This window comes from Typopeltis vanoorti, chromosome 2 (genome assembly GCF_054136105.1).
Source record: "Typopeltis vanoorti isolate ZY-2024b chromosome 2, IOZ_Tvanoo_1.0, whole genome shotgun sequence".
Lineage (NCBI taxonomy): Eukaryota > Metazoa > Arthropoda > Arachnida > Uropygi > Thelyphonidae > Typopeltis > Typopeltis vanoorti.
In genome coordinates, this window is record NC_143550.1 from 121,756,832 (window position 1) to 121,780,396 (window position 23,565).

General features: G+C 35.9%; 1 protein-coding gene across 1 annotated transcript in view; it reads right to left on the reverse strand.

Moving 5' to 3' along the window:
* Pi3K92E (phosphatidylinositol 3-kinase 92E) overlaps positions 1 to 23,565 on the reverse strand; it is a 381,915-nt gene that overhangs the window by 132,885 nt on the left and 225,465 nt on the right. The window contains exon 12 of the mRNA XM_090402293.1: positions 11,070 to 11,191. Within this exon, the coding sequence (XP_090258419.1) occupies positions 11,070 to 11,191 (122 nt within the window). The remainder of the gene's footprint in view (positions 1 to 11,069; positions 11,192 to 23,565) is intronic.

Below are 23,565 nucleotides of genomic sequence, written 5' to 3' on the forward strand. Positions count from 1 at the left end.
CTGAATCAGGCAAAATAATTGAATTACTAAGTGAACACTCTTCAAGAGGATATCATCCAGGTGGAGATATTGTAGTAACAAGAGAGGCAAGAGCTTATATGGAAATAAAGATAAATGAACTAGAGGTGCATAGGATATTACGGAACCTTGATGCAAATTTTTTCAGGAGGGTGCTAGGAATTGGCAATGTCTTTGACCTCATTATTTAAGTCTCAGCTTTGGGTTGGTCCTGGGGGGGGGATGGAAAGAGGGAAAAAAGTTCAATTGCATAACGTATCTTGAAGACTGAAAGAGCAAATTACTGACTGATCAGCATCTTAGGAGTTGTGGTCAAAATATTGGAGAGGTTAGTTAGGAGCAAAATACAGCAATGGGTAGACAGATATATAGGAGCCAACATGAATTCATGGTTTTGTGAAGTGTACTGTCATGCCTCAGCAACTTATGTTGGATAAAGGTAATGGGTTTGCAGTAATACTGCTGGACTTTGCAAAAGCTTCTGAGAAGAAGCTGCATGAAATTCTAATCAATAAATTGCAGCACATGGGAATGGATATAAAATTGATGAAGTGGATAAGAGGGTGGTTGATGGAGAAATACCAGTTGAAGGCCTGTGACCAGTGGTGTGCCACAGGGATCTGTTCTTGTGCAACTACCATTTAATTTGTACATTAACAATATAGGTAAGGATCTCAGAGGAAATATTTGGTTGTTTGATGAAGATGCAAAGTTGGATAGAGCAATAAAGATCATGTTAAAATTCTGCAGGATGATTTAAATAGACTAGCTGTATGGGTAAAGGAGAATGGATATCAGTTTAACCTCTCTACCCGTCATGGTGGATGAAATAGTGAGATCAAATTGCACTTCTTATCCATTTTATTCAACAGGTGCTACAGAATTGTATCCAGATTTTGCTGAATATCTATAGATGTCATGGTCGATTGGGGTATTAGCATGGCAAAGTTATGTAGTTATATAGTTATGTATTTGGAGTTGAAAAGATTACCAGCTGTGTACCACATTAATGGAACCGTACTCCCTATCTGCTAATGCTGCACTCCAGTGTTAGTGGATAGAGAGTTAAAGTTTAGAGGGAATATTGCAAAAGTGGCTAAAACAGCTAATTGGAATGCTTGGTTACTGCAGAACACCCTCACGAGCAGAGATAAGCAGGTTATTATACCTCTTTATAGAGCCTTGGAAAAACCCCATCTTGACTACTATCCACATATCTGGTCACCTGAGTTTCTTAGTGATGAGGAGGAGATGATTCAGAGGCAAGTGATCAAGATGGTAATAGGTCTATGGAATGCACCTTATGAGGATAGGTTGAAGATTATAGAAGAGATAGGGTTACAGAAATTGGTTGTCAGGTGAAAAAAGGGATGATATGATTAAGACATACAAATAACTGAAGGATTTTTACAAGATTAATACTCGTACAGAGAAAAATTTTTCCAAACAGGTCTAGTCGTGAGAGAACTAGGGACCATCCTTGGAAATTGATCAAGAGTGCAGTTAGCAGGGATGTGAGGACTACATTTTTTCCTTGGGGAGTGGTGAATGAGTGGAATAAGTTTCTAGAGTCTGCTGTGGGTGCCTTGACTGTGAATGAGTTCAAAGCAAAATACAACAGATATTGTGCAAATGTTGGAGAGTGTTTGGCATAACGTTTAGGGTTTTAGATGAGATTCTTTCAATGAGTCTAAGGACTCATCGAAAGAGTTGCCCAGGGAGTAATAATAATAATTGTGATGTTGAAACGAACCTTGAAATGTAAAGATAAGGAAGCTATTTTTCCTCTTTACAAGGCCTTGATAAGCTTGCACCTGGAGTACTGCATGAAGATTTGGCCTCTGGGTTCAAAAGGGGATAAAGAAAATGTCGAAAGGGTGCAAAGAAGTGTTACAAAGATTATATCAGGATTGTGGAATGTAGATTATAAGGACAGATTGAGAATATATAGACTAAAGACTCTGGTTAACAGGAGAAAGAGGGATGATGTGAGTGAGGTCTATAAACTTTTGCATGGGTGTTAAAGGATATCATCGGATGAAAATTTTCATTATATGGAAGGTGGAGAGAGAATACAGGGGCATAAATAGAAATTAAGTTTGTGGTTAAGAATGTGATAGGAGCTAGATTTTTCTCTCACAGAGCAGTGGGTGAGTGGAATAATAATAATAATAATAATGTACTCCTGACTGCATTCCTTTTGAATCTTTTACCACCATGCTTTCACTGCTTGTTACATTTTACAATCTTTTAAAATAATTACTCCAGACATTTAGAATATCTTCATTTTCACTTTTCATATCACTTTTATCATTTCTAATTCTTTTTACTACTCTTTCCCCCATTTCTAAGCTATTTCACTGGTCTCCTGAATAGTGACAAAGCTTAATATACTTATATAGTGAAAACAGTCACAATATACCTTAAAAAGCTTTTGAGAGTGCGAGGTATAAGTTTCTAAATCATAATCTTGAAAAAGTTAATGTGGGACTTTTTTTTTTTTTGGATCAAGCAAATCTTTTTTTTTTTTTTCCCCCTTATCAATGGGTTTCATTCTGAGTCCATTCCCATGACAACAGGAGTGTGAAAACACCTTTTGTTCACTAGTTCTAGAACCATAGGAGGTGCCATTAGTCTCCAAACAGAGCACCACATATATGGATGATGTATATGGAACTTCAGGCTTTGGATTTGATACATGTTATATATTCTTGTTTGGTACATTGTATCAGCATGGTGAATGATCTCTGTGCAGAACCATAAAAAAACAATTTTTAGTAATTTAAATTGGGCTTATATTCCTTAAGGCTTAGTCACAATGAGGGAGCCATAAGCAATCCTAGGAATACTTTCCTTACAAGGCTGAGTTCACCCATTAGAAAATTAGAGAGTGCTTATCACAAGTTGTGACAAGGGTTAGTTAGGTCTTTGTATAGCAAAGACAGAGTGGTAAAAATAACCACTGACATTCACACTTAACATACAGCCTCTTCAGGTTGTCATCAACCTTTCTTCTAAAAAATCTCAACAGAACAGCTGTCAGCATCCTTAGCTTCAGTCACAACTTTTCTGTAACACTTTATCAGGTTCAGATGTTAGATGTCATGTTGTATATAGAATGTGGTATCTGCAACTTGCCTTCAGATATTGCCAACAATAGGCCTGAAATGACTAATATCCTTACTAATATAGGCCTTGCAACATAAAAGAAAAATCTTTCCAGCATCCAACTCTCCATGTTTTATAAATTTACAAACACAAAAATATAATAATTAGCAGAGCTGATACAACAGCGGTTCTCAATACTAGCAAATAAAATTATAAAACAAATGTGTTTTTTTAGGGATGTAAACCGTTATTATGATCTCACTAATTCTCGGAAGATAACATCAAAAAGAATGTTTTCAAAAATGTTACTTCATTGCTCCCTGAAAATTCAAACCTTTTAGTTCATGCTCCTCCTCCAACATATGAATAACTCAAAATTCGTAACCTTCTCCATCCCATAGTGGATAGGATCCACTCTATTTTTAGAAAATAGACAATCACAATAGTCCCATTTCTACACACTTTAATCTCACATATCCCTAACAGTACTACTCTTTCTTTCTCAGTTTACAGAAACTCAATCCACATAAAAGACAGATTCATAAACATCCCCAATCCCAACAATATGGTATAAAAAATCCCTAGTTAACAGAGCCACCAACCTTTGTTCCAACCAGACTTCTTTCACAGCTGAAATCCCCTTTATTCTTCACACCTTCCTCTCAAATCACTATTAACAATGCCAAAAAAAAAATTAGGAGTGCTTAAGGGTCAAAGCTGTATAACTGAGAGGAGACCTCCACATAGCCTTTAAAGGAATGCAGAGAACCGACCAGGTCTTCTGACCTAACATCCAATCCTCACCTTCTCGTGGTGCACCCTGTTGGGTATCTACTTTGATACTGAACGAACGAGGATGGGCTGGCAACTTGGGATTTAGCCGACCAAATTGTATTCTTATTGGTTAAACCAAAATAAAAAATGATGGTACAACATGACAAAATTTCATGCCGGCTGGGGCGTCGCCCGGTTAAACAAGGCCCCGGTTGTTTTTGCCAGGGAACCAGGACGAACAGCAAAAAGTCAGCTACTGGAACAAATCTGAAAACAAACCCCAACTCAACATCACCAGAGTTAAAGATCGGTACTATCAATGTAAGAAGCCTGAATGGCAAAGAAATGGAGCTAGCTGAGGAATTAGAAAAGTACCAGATCGACATAATAGGGGTGACTGAAACAAAAAAGACCAAAACTGGTGAGATCTTTCTGAGCAATAAATACAAAATGTTATATTCAGGCAATGACAATCAAGGAAAAGAAGGAGTAGCCATAGTATTCAACACAAAATACGAGGCTAATCTTCTTGAATGGCAGTCAGTCTCAAGTAGAGTAATGTGGGCAAATATGAGAATGGGAAACTTGACAATGAGACTTATTTGTGCTTATGGTCCCACAGAAGGTTCTACTAAGGTAGAAGTGGAGGAATTTTTTGAGGCTTTAGAAAAAGCAACTGACACAATGAAAAAGGAAAAGTTGGTCCTTGTTGGGGATCTAAATAGCAGAGTAGGAAATGATTGTGAGACATACAAAAATATTTTGGGAAAATTTGGAGAAAAGAGCAAAGCTAATAATAATGGCAAATATCTGTTGGATTTCTGCTCAGGACATGGACTGGTTATTACTAACACCATGTTCCAACATAAAAATGTGCACAAATTCACATGGAGAGAAGAGGCTAGGAATAAGAAAAGTCTCATTGACTATGACTAATATGAAAAGCTAAAAGGCTATTTTTTTCTGGCGAGGTTGATATAAGTTAAGGGGATAAAAATCCCTTATTGTTTTTCAGCCAGTAAGCGAAACTAAGATCGAACACTACGATCTGTAACGTTTCATGCCGACGAACTGTCAGCGTATCCAAGCGTAAGTGACCACTTGGTAGTGCCACACCACGGCAACTCGTTGCAAAGGTGAAGCAAGCTTCCTCACTGTTCTTGATATTTTCTCATAATGTAAAACACAGCTCTTAAGAGATGTAGTACTGTTTTACATTATGAGGAGAGGTCACTACCCAGACCGGTTTCAACCTTTTTAGAGGTCTCATCAGTGAGTAGCTAGACCTAGTTACTATCAGAGTTATCTTATCTCATTGACTATGTTATTGTTGATAGTGATGTTTTCTCCCTGGTGCAGGACACCAGAGTGTACAGAGGATTTGAAATTGGAAGTGATCACTATTTAGTCTTGAGCAGGATAAAATTAAATTTAATATTGAAAAGAATAACATGAAAGAAAGTTTTAAAGCGAAGAAAAGTTGAGCAGCTATCAGATGTGAACTGCATACTAAAATACAAAAAGATTATTGAAGAAAAAAATGAAAGAGTTTGAGAACAGGAATCAAATCTTGGAGATTCAGGGGCAAACTCTGAAGAAAACATTGATTGATTCTGCCAGAGAGGCATGTGGTGATAAAAGGATAAAAAAAATCAGAACTCCCTGGTGGACACAGGAAGTTAAAGAGGCAGTAAAGGAAAAGAAGAAAGCATATCAAAAGTTCCTGTCAAATAAGTCAGCTTGTGCTCTTAGAGAATATAGAGACAAATTCAAGAATGCTAAATACTGTGTAAAACTAGCAAAACAAAAATCATGGGAGGACTTTGGCAAGATTATAGAAAATAAATATCAAGAAGGTGGCAAAATATTCTGGAAGTTGAAGAAGCTTAGAAATGGAGGAAAGAGTGCTGTAAAAGGAATTAGAGATGATAAAGATGACATGAAAACAGGAGAAAAAGATATCCTTGAAGTATGGAGTAATTAATTTGAAAAACTGCTAAATGAAACAAGCAGTGATGACAGCACAGTGATAAAAAACACTGACCAGGCATGCAGTCAGGAATACATATCCATACTTGAAGTAGAAAAAGCCACAAAGGCTTGAAATGTGGAAAGGCAGCAGGAGTAGATGATATTCGACCAGAAATGCTGAAGTATGGTGGTATAAGAGTCTTACAGTGGCTGCACTTCATAGTTCAGAAAGCCTGGACAGAGGGACGAATTCCCGATGATTGGAGTAGAGCTCTCATAGTAGCCATATATAAAAAGGGAAATAAAACTTAATGTGAGAATTACAGAGGTATTTCCCTACTGAGTGTTCCTGGCAGGATCTATGCAAGTATACTTGAGAAACGGTTGAGAAGAATTGTGGAAGAAAAGCTTGGTGAAGAACAAGCTCGATTCAGGACAAATAGAGGCTGTCAGGATCAGATCTTCACTTTACGACAAATGGTCGAGAAAGCATGGGAATATAACAGAGATCTATATTTAAGTTTTGTTGATTTGGAAAAGGCATATGATAAGGTGCCAAGGGAGAAACTATTCAACACACTACAGTTGTATGGTGTCAATGGGGCATTATATCAAGCAATACTTAGTCTTTATTTGAGTTGTAAGTCAGCAGTTAGAATTGGAGGAAGTACAGGAAGATGGTTTAATGTTAAATCTGGTGTGAGACAAGGATGTACATTATCCCCTCTGTTATTCATTATCTATATGGATCACATTATGAAGGAATGTGGTATTAAACCTGATATCAAAATTGGAGATGTTAATGTCAGCTCTTTGCTTTATGCGGATGATGCTATACTTCTAAATAAATCCGCTACAAGTCTGCAAGATTCTCTGACTAAATTGAATAGCTGTTGTAATAGATATGGTATGAAGGTCAGCAATAAAAAGATAAAGACAATGAAAATAGGCAGAATCATTGAAAATGTCAACTGTGTTGTGAATGGAGAACCTGTGGAACAAGTAAAACATTTCAGCTACTTAGGCACGATTTTTACTGAAGATGGTAAATTAAATATAGAAATAGACAACAGAATCAGCAAAGCTGGTATGGTGGGAAGTCAATTGAATAAATTCATATGGAATAAGAAAGAAATTAGTCGGAACACTAAATTAGCTGTATACAAGACAGTGTTCAAACCAGTTTTAACTTATGGATCTGAGAGCTGGGTCAGAAGTAAAACACCTGACCAAAGACTAGAGACTGCAGATATGAGAGTCCTGAGAAAGATTAGAGGCGTGAACAGATGGCATCAATGGCAATATCATATTAAAAATGAGGATATTAGGAAAGAACTTGACATTGTCAGCATCTAGGAATGCATTAGCAGAGCTAATCTCAGGTGGTATGGTCACTTAAATAGAATGGGAGAGGAAAGATTAGCAAAACAAGTGTTCTCTGCCAGGTTGGCAGGAAGACGACCCAGAGGAAGACCAAGATATAGGTGGATTGATACGGTACAAAGTGCCTTAGACGATAGAAATATAAGATCTGATAATGTTGGAGTCTTGACAAGTAACAGACTGATTTGGAGGAAAATTGTATATAGGAAGTTAGTAATGATGTAATATTTTCATGTAGTACTGTCATATCCTGTACACCCCTTGAGGGGTACATGGCAGGAATTTGATGATGATGATGATGAACAAAAAAATTAACAGAATACTCCTTCCTCCCTGCATCCCACAACGCTATGTATATAAAATAGTCAAATTTTTGATATACATCTTCAAGGGATACAGGCCACTGTACCTGTATACCACATGCAAAGTTTATACTGTTATTGATTTACTGTGAACAATTTTCCTCTAAATTGACCTGTTATCTGTCATGACTCCAAAATTGTCAAATTTTACATTTTGTTCTTGTTTTGCACTTCAAAACTGCATCAATCCACTCAAATCTTTGGCATCTTATGGGTCCTTTCTTGTTACCCTTAGCAAACATCTATTTTGCTAATCATTAACACACCACCACTCTGTTCACACAACCTGCATGCTAACAATATCAAGCATCTTCCTGATACCTTCGTTTTTCATATGATTCTGCCATTGATTCAGCCTATTAATCCTGAGTTTTCGCAGCATTCTCATATCAATGGTCTATAGCCTTTGATTAACTGTGTTACATCTAACCCAGCTTAGATCCACAAGTTAAAATTGTTTGGAATATTGTCTTGTGCACAACTAATTTCTCTCTTATTCAATATAAATTTATCCACTTGAATTCCAGCTATATAATCTTGCTTATTCTGTTGTCTATTTCCATACTTTATTTTCTACCTTTGCAAAAATTGTACCAAAATGGTTGAAATATTTTACTTGTTTTACAGGTTTTCTGTTCGATGCAGTTGGTATTTTCAATGTTCCTGCTCAGTCTTCATCATTTTAATGCTGATTTTCATGGCAAAAATGTTACAGCAGTCATTCAATTTTTAGTTAAGCAAACTTGTACTGGATTTATTTGGAAGTACAGGCAACCCTTGGTTTACGCCTTACTTCCATTCCTGAAAAAACAGAAACGGAAGTGAGACAGGAACAATTCGTAAACTGAATCAGTGTAAAATGAGCCCAATTTTAATGTGAGGTGCAAAGTTATGTTTACGCTGTCAAAAAATATGCCCATGAAGTATGTGTAACATTATTATATTTAAAGCTTTGATAATACATACACATATATTTGTTAAAATAAAATTATTAATAACGAAAACAAAGCAAAATTATATACAAAAAATATGAAGCTGCAAAAAGATATTACATATTTCAATGTTGAAGTTCCTGGTTTCAAATCACCTGCATTTTTTTTTTTTTTTTGAAAAAAAAGTATTCAGTATTAACTGCATAGATTTTATTTTTCTTTCTTTAAGGAGTTCAGTGTAAGGTTGAATAGATGCAATTACACTCCTTTTTTACATTCACACTCTGTTCCCAATCGGGAACATTACGCAGAGTTCATCAGTCAATGTCTCTATACTTGCAAGAATACACTGTAAATCAGCCGTTTTTATATCTCTCAGAGGACCTTCTTAGTTTTCTTTCTCCTCCTTTGGATGTTGACTTAACTGTTCAGCTAATTCTTTCAAGTCTTCATTAGAAAGCAGTTTATCATGGCTCTCTAAGACTTCTGTCACATCTTCAGCTGTAATATCGTCCAATCCCACCTCTCGCGCAATCTTGGTAACATCTTCAATAACATTCTCCTCTTGCTCTAATTCCTCGAAGTCATGCATAAATGCTGGAAGAAGTTTTCATCATGTTCCTTTTAAACACTTTGCTGACACTTCATTTCAAGCTGCCTTGATGTTGGTAATGCCCTTCAAAATATCGAATGACCGCCAATAGTCTTTAATAGTTTTTCTGGAAGTGTCCAAGACTCTTACCATTTCCATAAATGTTAGATGGAGGTAATAGGCTTTGAAGATTGATAATCTCCTTGATCCGATTGCAAAAGCAATGTCGTGTTTGGGGGCATGTAAACAACCTTGACATTCAATGGTGTTCTTACTTCAGCAAGGTTTTTAGGATGTCCAGGGGCATTATCCAAGAGAAGCAATGCCTTGGCTGGCAAATCATTTTCTTTACAGAGGCAAAGCATGGTAGAACAAAAATAATTTGTGTACCAATCTATAAAAATGTCTTGTGTAATCCACAAGAACAAGCTTTCTTGTTCCATTTCCAATAGAATGGCAGCATAGCTTTTAGACCCTTGAAGGCACGTGGTGTCTGTGAATGGTACACCAACATTTTTTTTAAGCTTCAAAGTTCCAGAGATATTTGCACCCAACAAAAGCTTAAGTCTATCTTTTGCAGCTCTAAAACCTGGAGTGGAACGTTTTTCACAGGAAATGAAGGTGCGTGGTGGCAATTTTTTCCAGTAGAGCCTAGTCTCATCAACATTAAAAATCAGATCAGGAGGATAACTTCCTTGTTCTACAGTCTTGAAATTCTTTAAGAAAAGCAGCTGCTGCCGCAACATCTGCACTTGCCACCTCACCACATAATTTGACACTATGGCACTTACTTCGAGACTTAAATCTCATGAACCAACCTTTGCTTCCTAAAAATGTTTCTTCGCCTCCATCTGTCTTTTTAAGATCCTCAAAAATTATTTTTGCTTTCTCAGTTATAACAGCCTGCGTCAGAGGAATGTTTTTCTGATTCAAGTCATCCGCCCATAATGATAAGAATTTTTCCATTTTTTCATGAAGTTTACCCTGCTATAACTTACATGTTTTGCATTTAGTACTGCCATAGATTATTGCGCAGAATGTTTTATTCTATCTGCATTTTTCATAATTGTAGTAACAGATGTAGTGGAGATAAGTTCATACTTCTACAGACATTAGCATGTGTCTACCCATCTTCCATTCTTCGAATCACCTCCATCTTCTTTTCAAGTGTGATTGATTTCCATGCCTTCTTAACACCAAGTTCTGCTAACTTTTCTGCACTTCTTTTATCAGACATGGTATGTAGTTACGTACTTTATCAATTTAAATATGCATGTATGCAAAAAAAAAATTAAATAGAACAATTAGGTAGATTCAACAGTAAAACTAGGTTTGATACATCGTAGTAGCTCGGTAAACGCTCAAACACTAGTGCCTGCTAGCATCATTTCTCAGTCAGACCACACTACAGTAAGAAAGCACATGCAGGCATCTGGCGTTATTGAATCAGCATAAACTGAACTGCCATAAATCAATGGCTGCCTGTATTTGGTTAATATTTTTCAAACTGACCACCTATCACTTATAGCAACAAAAGAAGTAACTAACAACAAGGGAGTGTGGACATCTTGATTTAGAGAAAAATTTACAAAATTAAGCTAATCTTCTGATGCATGATGCTAGTAACAAAGGTACTGAGCAATGAACCACCACCATTAAGCTCCATAAAGGTTTTCTCAGTCATGAGCCACATCGAGAGAAAATTTATAAATGGGAAGAGACATTTTTTCATGTATGTGGTAATTAATAGCAAAGCAATTTGCTACCAAATCAAATGCTAGATGCCTTTATGATTTGAAACCATGAAACAGATGAGGGGAGTCATGTAGCATAGTTCCCCCATCTGATTGATGAGAGAACCATGTACATCAAAAATATTAATACATGTCTACAGATGATATAATAAATTACAAAATCTCATAAATATACCTTAGCTTTTTCAAGCATTTAACAGCAAAACGACGCACTCCAGTATCTACATATGCATAATCTAGTAGCTCAAGAGCTTTTTCTGGGGGAAGTTCAGGCCATATTTGAAGGAGTGATGTCATCTTAAATGAACAAGATATAACCAAGTCATGAATAAAGCACAATTGTTAGATAACTTACATATTTGTAATCAACATATCATCAATGTATTAACTAATTCTCATTCCTCAACTAGTGTAAGAGTGCCAGGGCAATCCTTCATTCATTTGATTGACACTTTCTCCTTCATTTCTTCCATTTTCATATATAAAATGTTATCAAGCATAACTTTTCAGTTATACTGGATCAGATTCTAACTTAAAGGGGCATCAAAGTTATTTAAAATGATTCTTGTTGGTATGTTAGAGCAACAAGAGAAATCAAGACAAGGTAAATAATAATAATACAAAAGTTTGTGAAAATCTCAATAGTCAACATATAAGAAAGTAAAGTCAAAATAACAAATAAAATGAGCAAACAGCATGAAAATTAAATAAATTATTTCCAATATGAATCCTCAAGGGATGTAGAGGATACTCTAACAGTATGACATGATTAAGTTCACATTATTACTATAAATTAAAGATACCAAGAAATTATATACTTGGTTTAATCCTTTATCTACCCTATATATGTATATAAAATGATAAGCTTTTTTATGTAACGTTTTTGTGTCACATTTTTTGTCAAGTTATTTGAAATGTTTTGAAACTCAGGGGCTACCCTGAGTGTCGAGACTTCGAAATTTGACTATCAGAATTCAAGGAGAACTGGCCTACTAGTCCGGAATACAGGGGGGGGGGGCATAGGCGCCAGAGCCCCCTAGTCCAAGTATAAGCAAACAGGTTTGCACCTGAACCACTTTCAGGACTGGGACAACTCTTATAAAGAAGCTAAGACTTCACATCACTTGCCTTAGTATCCCATAATGCAAAGCACATCTCCATGCAGACATGTATAATGCTATGCATTATGGGAAGGGTCACTACCCAGATCAGTTTCAACCTTTATTGAAGTATCATCAGTAGGAACCAGAGGTGATGCTAAGGTTGAAGTAATGCAGAAGTCATATTTTCATATACAAGTAGTCAAAAGGTGTCACACATTATTAAAATACTCTGGATTAGAGAAAGTTGTTGGAAGTTTTGCCACTTGGTTTTTCTTGGATTGGATAAAGGATTAAGGCAGGTATAAATACCTGCCTTAATCCTTTATACAAGTGTAAACAAACAAGTTTGTGCCTGAACTATTTTCAGGACTGGGGCAACTCGTATAATTTTTACTATTATTACTATCTATCAATAATTTTCCTCCAAATAAATCCACCATCTGTCACCACTCTGATAATGTCACTTCTAATATTTCGGTCTTCTAGGGTCCTGAATGAATTAATATATCTGGATCTTGGTCATCCTCTGGCAAAAGTTTGATGATGCCATCCTCTGGCATCATCAAATAAAACAGATGTTTGATGCCATCTTGGCATCAAACATCTATTTTGCTGACCTTTCATCTCCCATTTTGTTTAGTAACCACACCATCTTAGATTAGTTACTCTGATCATACATTCTTGAAAGCTAAAAATGTCAAGTCCCTTCCTAATATCTTCACATTTAACATGATTCTGCCACTGATGCTATCTGTTTACATCCCTAATTTTCTCAAAACTCTCATGCCTGTGGTCTCTAGTCTCTGATCAAATACTTTGTTTTGAGCCCAACTCTTCGATTCATAATGTAAAACTGGTTTGAACATCTCGTACGCTGCTAGTTTAGTGTTTTGGCTGATTTCTCTCTTATTCTATATAAATTTATTAAATGGGCTACCCACCATACTAGTTTTGCTTATTCTGTTGTTTATTTCCGTATTTCATTTGCCTTCTTCACTAAAACTGTGACTAAACAGCTGAAATATTTTGCATGCTCTATAGGTTGTCAACTGAGAATACAGTTGAAGTTTTCTGTGTTCCTACCAATTTTCATAGTGGCCATGGTGTTTTTATTGCTGAATTTCATTCCAAATTTGTTACAGCTGTTACTTAATTTAGTTAAAGAATCCTGGAGTGTTGCATTGGATTTGTTTAGGATCACATTATCTGCATAAAACAAAGAGCTAAGTCGGATATCTCTGATTCTAATATCTGTTTTAATGCCATTTTCTTTCATAATGTGATCCATATGGATGATGAATAAGAGATGAATATATATATATATATATATATGAAAAAATTTACTCTGGAAGAGAGGAAACACTTTTTGACGATTCTTTTTCTAATGTGACTTGATATGAGGATGCAGGGTATTGATTTTTTGTACAAATGAGTACAGTTCTGGTTCTGTGTGACTCCAAACTACAAAGATGTCATCAACATAGTATAGCCAAATTGTTGGTTTTGGGTCAAGAGCGAAAATTATATCTTCTAGGCGTTCAAGAAAAAAGTTAGCTAAGTTTGGTAATAAGGGTGATCCATTGCTGTTCCTTCCCCTTGTTTATATGAGGGTGGTCTGAAAAATTCTCTGCATCGACCACAGATGGCAATACTATCAGCAAGATTTTTTTTTTCTAAGTTGGTACATCTGTCATAAGCATTCATGTGAAATTGCAAGTCATTCTATCAAGTAGTTTGTTTTATACAGCTGTTTGAAGCAAAAGTGTTGTCCGTATTCCTTGAAATTGATAAAATTGAGTATCGTGTGGTTATAAAATTCTTTGTAAAAGAAGGTTTAATGCCAAAAGAAATTCATTTGAAGTTCATAAAAGTTTATGGGCACTCTTCTCATTCTTTTTCGACAATTAAGAAAAGGGCTGTCGAGTTTAAACGTGGCTGTACCAGCCTTGAAGATAATCCATGTGAAAGATGTTCAAAAAGTGTAACAACACCAGAAATCATTGAGCAAATGAACATGATATGGTATTGGATGGCTGGTGAGTCAAAGTGCGTGAAATTGCTGAGACTATAGGCATTTCCAAAAGAACGTGTAGGATATATTTTGCATGAAGAACTGCAAATGAAAAAGCTTTGCACAAGATGGGTGCCACGCTTGCTCACAGTAGATCAAAAACTCTGAACAGTGCTTGGAGCATTTCAACAAGAATAAAATTCTTGTTGAAATGCTGATTTTGTGCATTGATTTATTACTATGGATGAGACTGGGATTGACCATTACACACTAGAATCCAAACAGCAGTCAAAACAGTGGACAGAAGCCAGTTGTTCAGTGCCAAAGAAGACAAAGTCATGGCATCATCGGTGTTTTGGAATGCTAAAGGCATTTTGTTTATTAATTATCTTGAAAACGGTAAAACAATAACTGGGGAATATTATTCCGATCTCTTAACTAGACTTTTTTTGATTAGAAAAAATTGCAGAAGAAAAAATCATCTTTCATCAGGCCAATGCACCTGCCCACAAAGTTGTTTTGGCAATGGGAAAATTAAGGGATCTACAATATGAATTGTTGGAACATTCACCCTATTCCCCAGATTTGGCTCCCTGGCGTCTATCTCTTCCCAAAACTAAAACTCTTCCTCACTGGTCAGCGTTTTTCTTCGAATGAAGAGGTGATTGCAGTTGTAGAGGGGTATTTTGCAGATCTTACTGAGAACCACTACAGGGATGGGATAATGGCGCTGAAGCATTGCTGGAATAAATGTATTATTTAAATTAAGGGGATATTAAATTCCATTGTTTTGAAACCGAATAAGAAACTCAAAGATCGGAATCAAAGAGTTTCATGCCAAATATAGTAACTATAAACGTATCGGCGACTACTAGCGTAAGCTAAAGCACGTAGCACAAACTAGGGCAACTCGTTGCAAAGGTGGAGGAAGTTCTGATCGCTATTCTTACTATTTTCCATAATGTAAAACCCATCTCCTAGGAGATGGGTGATGTTATACATTATGGTGGGTTTCGATCTTTATTGAGATCTCATCAGTGAGTAGATAGGCCAAAGTATAATACTAAGGGTATAGTGAAAAGAATTATATGCTCTGCTATAAGAGTTGTCAAAAAGGTGCACCCATAAATCGTTTAAAGTAAAGAGCCAATAGGCTTCATTTCGGCAATGTAAAACATTATTTAAATTAAGGGGATATTAAATTCCACATTGTATAATACTAAGGGATTTAATATGTGGGATGCAATGTGGGATTTAATATCCCTTTAATTTAAATAATGTTTTACATCGCCGAAATGAAGCCTATTGGCTCTTTACTTTAAACAATAAATGTATTAGTCTTAAGGGAGATTATGTGGAAAAATATTTTGAAATTATAAATGTGTTTTTTCAGTGTTAGGCCGAAAACTTTTCAGTCCACCCTCGTATATTTTATCTTTCTATATGAAGTAACCTGATGTGATTGCAAATTTGAATAATTCCACTGTCTGGTGGAAATTTTTGGGTTAATAATTCTATTCTCTCTTTGTGAAGGATATTAGTGAAGAGAGAGACAATGTCAAAACTTACTAACATGTCTGTATCTGCTAGTGTAATTTCTTTTCTTCTTGTATGAAATTCTGTGGAATTTTTTATTAAAGAAGCTGAGTGACCAATGAGGGGGACAGAGAAGGTTAGACAGAAATCTTGATATTTTATATACATGGGACTGCCTATAGAATCTACAATAGGTCTAAATGAACAACCTTTATGTAATTTTGGTGAACCATATATTCTGGGAGATATTGTATGGTATGTTTTGAATCTTTTGATCTATGGATGTTGATCATTCAATAACTTGTTGAGTTCTTTGAGCTGATTTTTGGTCTTCTTTTTTCTTCTTCTTTGGCGCATCAATCCGAAGATTGGTAATTATAGCAGCACATCACAACATCCTGTCTTTGACCACCTTTTTATTTCTTCATAACTCTTAGTGCTAGTTAGCATCATTATGTTATTTATATATAAAATTATTGGTCTGCCTCGTGGCCTCTTTCCTTCTACAGTCCCCTCCATTATTTCTGTAATCAGCTCCCATGCCTCAAATGGTGTCAAATAAGGCTTTTTATTCTCTTATTGATGTGTTTCATTAATGACTGCTCTTCGTGAACTATATTTAACTTCATTACTTTTCCTTTCTGTCCAACTAATTTTCATCATCTTTCTCCATCACCAGAGTTCAAATGCCTCAAACTTTTTCATGTCTTGTTTGAGTCCAGACCTCACAACCATATAATGCAATGCTCCATATGTATGTTTTCACTAGCCTTTTTTTGAGCTGGATGCTAAGTCCTTTACTGGTAAAAATGTTTCTTCTGTTATAGAATGGTTTTTTGGCTAGGATTATTCGTACTTTAATATCTGATTGGTTTCTTCCATCTTCTGTGATAAGGCTTCCAAGATATTTAAAATAGGATATCTGTTGTATTAGGTTATTTATTTCCAGGTTTATTTTCATTGGATTTGCTTTACTTGTAATTAATAATTTTGTTTTCTTATAATTAATTTTTAGGCAGTACCATGTGAAGATTTATTCCATCTTTGTTAGGGTGGCTTTCAGTGTGTTTTCGTCATCAGCTATAACTGCTATATCATCCACGAACCATAGGCAGTTAATATCATTTTCATTTATTTACTGGTTTAGTCCCGAAGGGGTGGAAAGAGGGGGAAAATAGTTCCACTGCATAAAGGAGGATCCAAGACTACTGTTGCAAATTACCGACCAATCAGCATATCAGGAGTTGTTGTCAAGGTCTTGAAGAAAGTAGTCAAGGGTAAAATACAGGAATGAATTGATGAAAATGAGATACTGTATGGGGGACAGCGTGGTTTTGTGAAGGGTAGATCATGCTTCAGTAACTTGCTCAGGTTTTATAACACAGTGACGGTTGAACTGGATAAGGGTAATGGGTTTACAATGATACTGCTGGACCTTGCTAAGGCCTTTGACAGGATACTACATGGAATTCTAATCTATAAAATGCAACATATGGGAATGGATAAAGGGTTGGTGAAATCAATGGGTGGGTGGTTGATAGTGAGATATCAAAGAGTAATTTATTCAGGAGTAGAGTCCAAAAGAGGGCCTGTGACTAGTGGTCTGTTCTTGGACCACTGTTGTTTAATTTGTTCATTAACGATATAGGGAAGGATCTGAGAGGAACGATTCATTTGTTCGCTGATAATGCTAAGTTGGGTAGGGCAATAGTGAATGCACAAGATGTCAAAATTTTGCAGGATGATTTGGATAGATTGGAGGACTGGGCTAAGGAGAATGGATCTCAATTTAATGTGGCAAAATGTAAGGTTATGCATTTTGGTTAACCAATTTGAAAAAATTGGTTAGGGCCTGCATTCAGAAATGGGTTGACAGTGAGTCTCTACTTTGCAATGAACAACATGGGTTTACTAAGGGAAGGTCATGTGTTAGCAACTTGCTCACATTCTATAACAATGTTACCATTGAACTAGACAAGGAGAATGGATAGATCATGATACTTTTGGATTTTGCTAAGGCTTTTGACAGAATACAGCATGGCAGACTGCTACATAAATTGGAGAAAATGGGTTTGGGTTATACAATATTAACATGGATAAGAGGGATCTGAGTCTGCAAGGTTTAAGGTAACAAGTGGTGTACCACAAGGATCTGTGCTTGGTCCACTGTTATTCAATCTGCATATTAATGATATTGGGAAGGATTTGACAAGCGACATACAGTTATTTACTGATGATACAAAGATAGGTAGGGTAATCAGGATTGCTGCTGATATGCAGTCTTTGCAGAATGATTTGAATAGGTTGGAATTGTGGGCATGGGAAAATGGGTGTCAGTTCAATGTCAGTAAATGTAAATTCATTCACTTTGGCATGATTAGATATCCAATGTCGTATTATATTGGCGGGATTAGCTAGAAGAAAAAATGAGGCTAGGGATCTTAGAGTGTTAATAGATAGGAAGTTGAAGTTTAGGGGCCATGTGGCAAAGATTGCAAATACAACTCAAAAGATAATTGCAATGCTGAAACGAATGTTCACATTTAAAGATAAGGATGTTATTTTGCCTCTTTACAAGGCCTTGATAAGACCTCACTTGGACTATTGTGCACAGGTCTGGTCTCCTGGTTTCCGTTGTGATTCTGATATATTGGAGAGAGTACAAAAGCGAGTGTTAAAAATGATATCAGGATTGTGGAATACTGATTATGAAGACAGATTGAGAATTTGTAGACTGCAGACACTAGCAAACAGGAGAAAGAGGGGTGATATGATTGAGACTTACAAACTTCTGAAAGGGTCATACAGGATTTCAATTGATGAAATTTTTCAATTTATGGAGAGTGGGGAAAGGATGAGAGGATATCCTTGGAAGCTGAGAATGAAGGCCGTCAAGAAGGGTGTGAGGGCTAGATTTTTCTCTCAGAGTGTGGTGCATGATTGGAATGGATGTTGTGAGTGCAAGTAATGTGAATGAATTCAAGAATAAGTATGATACTGGTGTGTGTAGTATGTGGCCTCCCTCGATGAGTCTCTGACTCCCTGGAGGTCTCTCTTAATAATAATAATAATATTTACAGCCAGTTTAATGTTTTGACTAATTTCTTTCTTATTCCATATAAATTTATTCAGCTGAATCTCCACCATACCAGCTTTGCAAATTTTACTGTTCTATTTTCATATTCAATTTTCCATCTTCACTAAAAATTGTACCTAAATAGCTGAAACATTTTCAATATTCCAGTTGATTGTCATGATGTGCATTTATTGCTGATTTATTATCAAGAAACCCCCAGGAAGTCAGGAACTCTTTGAAAGAGAACTCATCACTCACACCAGGCTGTAATAGCTTTCTTGAATCCATTCACATTGCCTGCGCTCACAATCTCCAAAGGCAATCCATTCCAATCACATACCACTTCATTAGAGAAAAATATAGCTTTACCTCCCCCCCCCATTCTTCACTGAATTCATTCTTGAATTCCATGGCTCTCCTCTTCCCACTCTTCTTAAAATGAAAAATTTCACCTACTGGTATCCTGTATGACTGTTTCAGAAGTTTAGAAGTCTTAATCATAGCATCCCTCTTTCTCTGAAAAATTCTCAATTAGTCTTCACAATCTGCATTCCACAATCCCAATATAATTTTTAACACACATTCCACTGTATCACATCACCATGGAAAGCAGGAGAACAGACCTATGCACAATAATCCATGGAGGTCATATCAAGGCCCTGAAAAGAGACAACATGACTTCCTTTATCCTTACATCTTAAGGTTCATTTTAGCATTGCGATTATCCTCTGAGTTGCATTTGCAGCCTTTGCAATATGGCTCTTGAACTTCCTATCTACTAAAACTTCAGGATATCTAGCCTGATCAGGTTCATGCTAGATTTCTTCAAGCATAATCCCACCAATATAATATGGTGGTAACTATTTCACTACACCAAACTGCATAAATTTCCATTTACTAACATTGATTTGCATGGAAGATTTGTTCCTGCAGTTGTATGTTTTAGTTCACTGAGTATGCAAACTTGTACTGGATTTATTTAGACACACAAAATCATCTGCACAAAGTAAATACAGTAAACCCCGTTTTTACATTCCCGTAATTTACATTTTCCTGCCATTTACGAAATTTTCCGTTGGTCCCGTCTTAAGGCCTATTCTTACGATATATTGTTTTCCCCCCTATTAACAACTTGATGTGGACATTATTTTCTGTGATTTGCATTTTTTTCTCAGGTGGCAATACTGATTTTCGAATCAATTTCTGCAGAAATCTGCGCATTTCTGTTTCCAGATGGCATTGCTTTCAGCTGTAGTTTAGTTTCCACCATCACAGTGACTTGCACGATTGCAGCAGTAATGTAGTGATGAGCAATACTGTGAGTTTCCAATCACAGTATGAATTGATATTGCAGAATTTCTGCTACGTAATTTAGCGTGTGAAAGTTGCTTTCAAGTTGCAGTGATGGATGATCCATGTTAGTAAGACAGAGAAAAAAGACAGAAAATGTATTTCTGTAGAAGAAAAGATGGCAATTCTGCGACATGTAGATTGGCATGCCGGAACACGTGTGCATTTAGCAAAAGATCTTGGACTCTCCGTATCCACTTTGAACATGATAGTAAAAAAACAGGTCATGCACTGAACTCAATGCAAAGCAATCTGGTGCTATGTCAAAAAAAAAAAAAAAGCAAAAACAATCAACAATTAAAGATTTTTTTAAATAGATAAATGTAAGTAATTGTAAATTCATTTATTTTCAGTTATTAAATTTTGTAATCTAGTATGTAGACTCACATACTAGCAGTAAGTCATCTTTTAGTATTTTTTTAATGTTTTTTTACATTTCCTGCTATTTACAGTTTTTTCCATCAGTCCCCTTAAAAGTGTAAAAAAGGGGTTTTTACTGTATATAGATAAACATCTCTAATGTCAAGTTTAATGTCACATTCCTTCATAAAGTTGGACTAGTAGACCGATTGGTTAGTATAACCACTCTCCATTCAAGAAGCTGCAGGTTCAAATCCTGAAGAGGTATGAATATTTGTGATTGCCTTTAGGTGGGAGATGAATTTCATTGTTCAGTGTGAGATCACCACCTGGCTTACTGAAGCCCTGAAGTAGCTTGAAAAAGATCCATGTTTAATCTCTAGAAGTAGGTTTCCAGACTATGTAACAAATTAAATAAATAATCTAAAAAATATACAGTAAAACCCCTTTTTTACACTTTTCAGGGGACTGATGGAAAAAAGTGCAAATAGCAGGAAATGTAAAAAAACATTAAAAAAAGGATAAAAGATGACTTACTGCTAGTATGTGAGTCTACATACTAGATTACAAAATTTAATAACTGAAAATAAATGAATTTACAATGTACTTACATTTATCTATTTAAAAAAATCGTTAATTGCTGATTGTTTTTGCTTTTCGTTTTTTTTTTTTTTTTTTTGACTTAGCACCAGATTGCTTTGCATTGAGTTCAATGCTTGACCTGTTTTTTACTATTGTGTTCAAAGTGGACATGGAGAGTCCACGATCTTATGCTAAATGCACACGTGTTCCGGCATGCCAATTTACACGTTGCAGAATTGCCATCTTTTCTTCTACCGAAATACATTTTCTCTCTTTTTTCTCCATGGATAATCCACCACTGCAAAGCAACTTTCACATGCTAAATTACGTTGCAGAAATTCTGCAATATCGATTCGTACTGTGATTGAAAAATCACAGTATCGCTCATCACTACAGTACTGCTGCATGCACGCAAGTCACCATGATTGTGGAAACGAAACTACAGCCGAAAGCAACCTGTTCTCGCCACCTGAGAACAGAAATGCGCAGATTTCCGCTGAAATCGATTTGAAAATCGGTATTGCCACCGAGAAAAAAAATGCAAATCACGGGAAATAATGTCCACGTCAAGCTGTTAATGGAGGGAAAACAATACATTGTGAGAATAGGTCTTAAGACGGGACCAACAGAAAATGACATTAATGGCAGGAAAACATAAATTGCGGGAACGTAAAAACGGGGTCTTACTGTATATAAAAAAAATCATTGGCCCACTAAACTACTAAAGTACTATAGGTTTACAACCTTCTGTGGGTGTCAGTCATATAAAAAAATATACATATAGATGACAAATAATAATAAAAATAGTGCATCCTTGTCTATTGATTTTATATCAATACATCTTCCCCTATCTCCTTCAATTCTAACCACTGAACACAGACTATGTATTGCTCTATATAATGTCCTATTCACACCATATAAAATGTAGTGTTTTGAACTTGATTTTTTTTAGCTTTCAAGAAAGCTTACATAAATCTTACCTGGAACAAATCTGATTTTAGGTTTAACCATCCAACCAGCTAGGATGGATATTTCCATCAACCAAATCATGGATGCAAAGCATACCATTAAAATTGCAATACCATTAAGATATCTTTGAAATAATGTGGTTACGTATTATTTCAAATATATTTCATATATTGATATATTTCATCCATCAAGACCAAATGGTTGGTTAGCACCACTTTCCTGCATAATGTGATCTGTGATCCATAGCAGCATAAAAAAAGATGAAGAGGGAAGGGGACAAAGATATACCCTTCTATTACATCTGATTTTATATTAAACTAACTTCCAGTGCTTCATACAATACAAAATGCTGATTATAACTCAAATATCAACAGTCTGTTGCTCCACAGAATTTTAATATATTGAATTTTGAATTTAGGCGACAAAAATGCATTATTCTTGGCTTACACTAAACACAAAATGAATACAGCATATGGGCTGGAGTATTGCTAGACAACACCTGTACTGTTTTTGTCAGGAACCAGGGAAAACAGTGAAAAGTCATATACTGAAACAGACTACCCCCAAACTGCAAATTGCAATCAGCAGAATTCAAGTCTAACATCATCAACATAAGACGCATCGATGGAAAAGAAGTGAAACTGCAGAATAATTAGAGAAGTACTAGTATGACATAATTGTGTTACTGAAACAAAGCTACTCCTTTCTTTCCCAGTGATCAGGGAAAGGAAAGTAGTTGTAGTATTCAATGCTAAACAAACATGAAATAAACTTCTTGGGGAAAAAAAAAGTAGACAATGTCAAGTGCAGTGGCATGAGCAAACATCAAAGCGGGAGAATTAGACAATGACACTTATTTGTATCCATAGTCACCAAGAAGTCTCTAAGAAAGGTGGATGAATTTTTCAAGGCATTAGAGAAGGCAGCTGATACAATGGAAAAAAAAAAGAAATTTGATCTTTGTTGGAGATCTAAACAGTAGAGTAGGGGATGATTACAAGACACAGAACTGTCTGGGGAAAATTTGGAGAATAAGAAAAGTCACTGACTACATTGTTGACAGTACTCAAGACAGAAGAACATATAGGTGATCCGAAACAGGAAGTGATCACCATTTATTTTTGAGGTGGATCAAATTGAATATCATATAAAAATAATTTATATGGAAGACTTTGAGCAACGAGCTCTAGAGTCAGCGTGCCTAAAGTCCAAAATCTGGCTCAGATATTTCGACTGTGTTTTTGCCATTTGGCCCAACAACTGCGAAGCACTAAATGCATGCATTCCTTAGCCATCTGAACAAACAACACAAACGTATCCAATTCACCACTGAAATGGAAAAAAACAACTCTCTTCTGTTCCTAGAGACACTCGTCACGTCTTCCCTCAGGCTGTCTCTCCATCTCAGTCTACTGCAAACCTATACACACAGGCCAGTACATACACAAAAATTCTTATCACCACCCAACACAAAAATTAGGGGTCATAAGCACCCTTAAACATAGAGCTCAAACTATTTGTTCAAATGAACAAGCTCTAAACCAGGAATACGAGATCATCAGACATACATTTATAAAAATAGGATACAGTGAAAAAACTATTCACAAGAATCCTCCACAAAGATATCAGTAAAAACAAAAAAGATTTCAAGAATGCTATTGCTATACCTTATGTCAGAGGCATT